Source organism: Punctularia strigosozonata (assembly GCF_000264995.1).
Source record: "Punctularia strigosozonata HHB-11173 SS5 unplaced genomic scaffold PUNSTscaffold_12, whole genome shotgun sequence".
In the NCBI taxonomy this organism is placed as follows: domain Eukaryota; kingdom Fungi; phylum Basidiomycota; class Agaricomycetes; order Corticiales; family Punctulariaceae; genus Punctularia; species Punctularia strigosozonata.
This window is the reverse complement of record NW_006767444.1, coordinates 31,134-35,587: the sequence shown is the minus strand read 5'-3', so window position 1 is coordinate 35,587 and position 4,454 is coordinate 31,134. Positions and strand designations below refer to the sequence as shown.

Here is a 4,454-nt window from a genome sequence, read left to right as displayed (position 1 = left end):
TAGGGCGATGACCGGCGGGGGACGAGAAACGGCGCAACGAAGAGTCGGGCGGAGTTCCAAATTTTGATGGCGGCAAGTGCTTCCGATGCGTTACCCGTCTGTGACTGACGATTCGGCGGGATTGACGAAGTGAGGGTGTCATATAGTACGGAGCTCAGGAGAACGCCTACAAAACTATGCATTCAGTCCATTCCTATCTATGTACCATCTATCTTCATCGACTCACATTTAGGGTTATATCGAGAGAAGGCCACCCGCTCAAGCTGTACGACGCATTACAAGCGCAGCCGAACTTCGTTGAATGCACTGACGTCGTTAAGAGCAAGCCGCGAGAGATCCTGTGCAACCGCGCGCAACTCGGAGTCAGATGTTCCGCGAGAAAGCTCACAACCTCAAGGTCGCCTCGTGTCCTGCTCGACATCGTCTGCTTGCGATTCCTTGGCTGTTTGTCGAACGATACTCAGCTCATCGTCGACAGATGGTTCGCACCGCATTTCGAGCAAGCGCGAGCATTGTCGCTACTCCGAATCGTGTCGACCGGGCCTGGAACCAACACGAAGACACAGCTATGCTGTCATAACCGCTGAACACGTTTTTGGGGGGATGTTCATGTACATCATGCAGCATGCCCAGAACTGTTCTTCACGAGGCATGCACCCATATAAGCCAATGCACCCGGAAGGGTACACCTACTCCCAGCATCCACCTCTCGTTGAACGCCAGCGCATCACCCAGCATCCACTTACATTCGAACGGCACTGACCGCCTGCTAACGACCCCAAACGACCGCCGCCATGTTCTTTCACCTCTTCCGCACGCTGTTTTACGTCGCCTTGGTACGTACACATGCTCGATTTCCGCGCCTGGCGGATCCCGACTGACATCGTTCAGTGGCTTTTCTCAGCAGTTCTTCTTGGCTTAACGGCGGACAGGATACATTACACGGAGCATATTCCCTTGTGAGCACGAGTCCTACATGTTTGCTATGAATAACGCTCACCTCCTTGTTCCTGTCCCGAAGTGGGGATCCTCTCAACGGAGGTAAATCGTCGGCAAGTCTGTTATGAATGCACTCACTCACATCTTTTGACTCATCAGGAAAGGACTTCTATGACCCCATCGTCGCCGAACTGCTCGTCACCTCTATCCTGACCATCTTCTGGGTGCCATTCGTGTACGCACAACCTCTGTTATGATCTTTGGCTTACGCTAACATGAATATGCATCAGCGTTCACCGCATCCATCGCCGCTACGAGAACGGTTTCTTTTCTACCTTCGCAGCGGAACTTATTGGCCTCATTGTCTTGTTCATACTCTGGCTCGTCGGCGCAGCAATCGCAACAGTGAGCCTCTCCCCACCTGACCCCCATTTCTCTAGCTCATGCATGTACAAACTAGCACTTCTGGGGAGACCTACATTGGTGCTGGAGCTTCCACGCCTGCCGCATTCTGACTACGCTCGTCGCGTTTGCATGGCTGGGCACGATCATGCTTTTCCTGCTTACGCTCATCACGCTCTCCTTCGCCTGGATGAACCACGCCTTCCGCCAGCCGATGCACGGCCGATACTACTCGCGCGACAGCAGGGTGTACTGAACGCCTTACCGAGGAACACCCGAATGAGCATGACGCGGACGATACATAGACGAAGCAAGGACATCGCACAAACGGAGTGTTTTGCCCTAACTGTAATGGATTTGCTTTGATTGGTTGACATAGCTGGATTCAGGCCTCGGTCTCCAGGGTTGCAGAGCTGTATGATCGCTCCCAGCCCATGAGTTGTATTCTAACATCTTGCGTGGCGCTTCTGTAATGGCTATTTTATTCTGCCCGTACTCGAATCCTCTTGCCCCGCGAAAACGTCGGTTGAAACTCGCTTCACAATGCTGAGCAAGGACGCTACACTTGTCCGGGTACCGGTATGCCCGTTGCCCCGTCCGTAGTATGCACCCGCTCCGAGTCGGATCCGGTCCGGTCGCGCTGCTACGCACCACTTGGCCGTTGGCCGTCATATTTCTTTTTGCAATTGTTTCGAATTTTGCGGCTAAACGTGACGACGACGACGACAACCCCTTCACGTCACCGTTTCATGGCCGCGTGGAACAAATTCCCGTCTAACTCGTGTTGTCGACACTTGGAGAGTGTTCAGATTGAATCTCTCCCTTCACATCGATATCATGCTGCGTTAGCCGGCCCGCACCTCGCGCCCGTTCAAGATCATTCGTGGCGAGTCTGGGTGCCGGCCGCGGCAGATCACCCAGAAACGGAATTACCATTTACTCTCCTCGCCGTTCTGATTCAGGCCCAGGGACGATGCGGAGGACAATGGGCTGCCAGCGTCGATCTGAAGCGCGCATGATGCTATGATGGAGGATTCATATCGGTGAGAGGGAGATCCACATGGTACGCTCTATCATTGAGTGTGCCTTCAGGTCTTTTCAGAATATCAGAAGTAGGTTGGCATGATGCAAGAGTGACTTCTCCAGAGCAAAACGCGAATATCGCGGATTCCGAAGAGCCATCATCAAAGCAAACGTCGGGCTCGGAGGGGGGTTTGCCCTGGCACCGGCAAACGGCGGTCCGCGACTCACGCTTTCGGCTCCGCGAGCGGCGCTTTTGCCGGTTTCGGATTTCCAGCCGCTGCGGCTGTGCCAAAACCCGCAAATGGCAGATTTCGGAGGCAAAAGCTTGTTCTGCTTCCGCAGCAGCAGGTTCGCTGTCTCATCGTATGGCGCTCGAGACCTAGCTGATGCGGATGCTATACGCGGATGAATTATATATACATATATCTTGCATGCTGTAGATGCTGGTGAGATGCGTTTGGTGCCTTCGCAATCGATTGCTTTGCAGCTCCCAAGTTTGTATACGCAACGCAGCGATGGATCCATGTGATCCCCTTCGACGGATCAATATGGACGGCTATACAATGTTCGTTCCTGGGCGAGTGTGGCTAAAGATACCCTGGTCTCAGCACTCCGCAAGTGGCGATACGAGATGTACCTGCGGACAATGTACAGGCGAAGGGAACCCCCAATCAAACAGCCGGCAGGATAGCTTTCGCCAGGAATGGAGCGAAACCAGCGCCCACTCAATGGAAGTGCCGACGGGACAGAGTGAGCCTATGTCAAGAAGTTTTCGGCACAAACGAACAACGCAGGCTCCATTCGACGTCCCAGCGCGGTGAGAATGGGATGGGCAGTATGTATGTGTGCCTTGGACATGTGGGTCGGCACCGAGTGGCGATGTGGCGATGTTGAACATATGGACGGAACGCCAGCGGAACACGGAGGTGGAAGAACTGGCATGGAGGGAAGAACAGGAAGAAACGGGGGATGGGGATGAGACGCGTTGATGCCCGCGCATGCAGCGGCACAGCCCGAAGCTCTACTGGCCGAAATCTCTCTACGCTATGCGCAAACATGACGACGAAAGGTCTCCTTCAAAACAAAATTCAGAATGCGGCTGCGATATACATACACGTATATCGCAGGTGACGGGGAGCGGCGTAACCGCACAGGATATTGGTATCGGGTCGTATCGGATGCAGGAAGATACGTATGGCTCTCGTACATTGTTGAAACTTCGGCTCGGCATTACATCCTTCTTGAGGCGACTGCAGCCGGCGAGTCATCAAACGAGGATATGTGGACACGTAGGCTTACTACGATCGCTACTACGCTCGGCGTAATATCCTATACAGTATCTCCGAATGGATTAGGTTAACCCGGATGCGAAACGATTGCCAAAATCCGAAGTTCAGGTAGGCGTCATAACATACATCCTCGATGTTGACTGCAACGGCAAACTGATCGATACCATGAGGTCACTCGCGGGTATGTCATCGGGTGGGACGAGCTTACACACGGCTTACAAAGTATGTACCAATCCTTAACGCCGTCCGCTCGCCACGATCGTCTGATGCCGCGCTGAATGAGTGACCGGAGAACGCCGTACGGTATAGATTGGATCCCCTTACAGCATTACCGCACAGCGAGAGAGAGCCCGGAGGCGGAGAGATGCGCGATGTCCCGACGAGCGCGGCGCGGTATTCTGAGCGACGGAACAACTTTGGATGCGCGGAAGTGGCTATGTCCTCTTTACGAGCGTCGTCGTAAGAATAGAAAACCGGCACAGACGTGTGTTGTTTATGTTCCCCTTGGGAGGAATGTGCCGGAGGCGGATTCAAGTGATGGGGACAGGAATACGCGCCGACGGCAGGCCCTTGCCCGCAGTGCCCGCGCATGACATGCCGTGGTGGTGGGCGGGGTATGCGCGCATGTGGGACCTCCGAGCTCTAGCATCAACGGTCCACAGTCCACAGCAGAGGGTAGCACGAAGTCATCGGCACCGGCGGACAGCAAGTGCGAACACATCTGCGGGTGAGACATGCCCTGTCCTAACTGTATATACCCCGGAGCCAAGCCGATTGAATAAACAGCTGTTCAAGATCGGA

The 4,454-nt window shown here is 54.2% G+C and overlaps 1 protein-coding gene across 1 annotated transcript; it reads left to right on the top strand.

The window, feature by feature from the left end:
• Window positions 1-708: 708 nt before the first annotated feature.
• PUNSTDRAFT_91204 (uncharacterized protein) lies at window positions 709-1,853 on the top strand. Its single transcript, XM_007386771.1, has 6 exons — window positions 709-836; window positions 892-959; window positions 1,022-1,041; window positions 1,099-1,174; window positions 1,230-1,344; window positions 1,400-1,853. Exons 1-6 carry the CDS (start codon window positions 795-797, stop codon window positions 1,595-1,597), a joined length of 519 nt encoding a protein of 172 aa, XP_007386833.1. The 5' UTR covers window positions 709-794; the 3' UTR covers window positions 1,598-1,853.
• The last annotated feature ends 2,601 nt before the right edge of the window (window positions 1,854-4,454 follow it).

Bases quoted from the DNA above. Each gene is read 5' to 3' on its own strand.
- PUNSTDRAFT_91204 (XM_007386771.1), top strand. From the start codon at position 795: ATGTTCTTTCACCTCTTCCGCACGCTGTTTTACGTCGCCTTG. The intron at 1,175-1,229 runs GTACGCACAACC...AATATGCATCAG, and splicing joins ATCTTCTGGGTGCCATTCGT to CGTTCACCGCATCCATCGCC. The intron at 1,345-1,399 runs GTGAGCCTCTCC...TGTACAAACTAG, and splicing joins TCGGCGCAGCAATCGCAACA to CACTTCTGGGGAGACCTACA.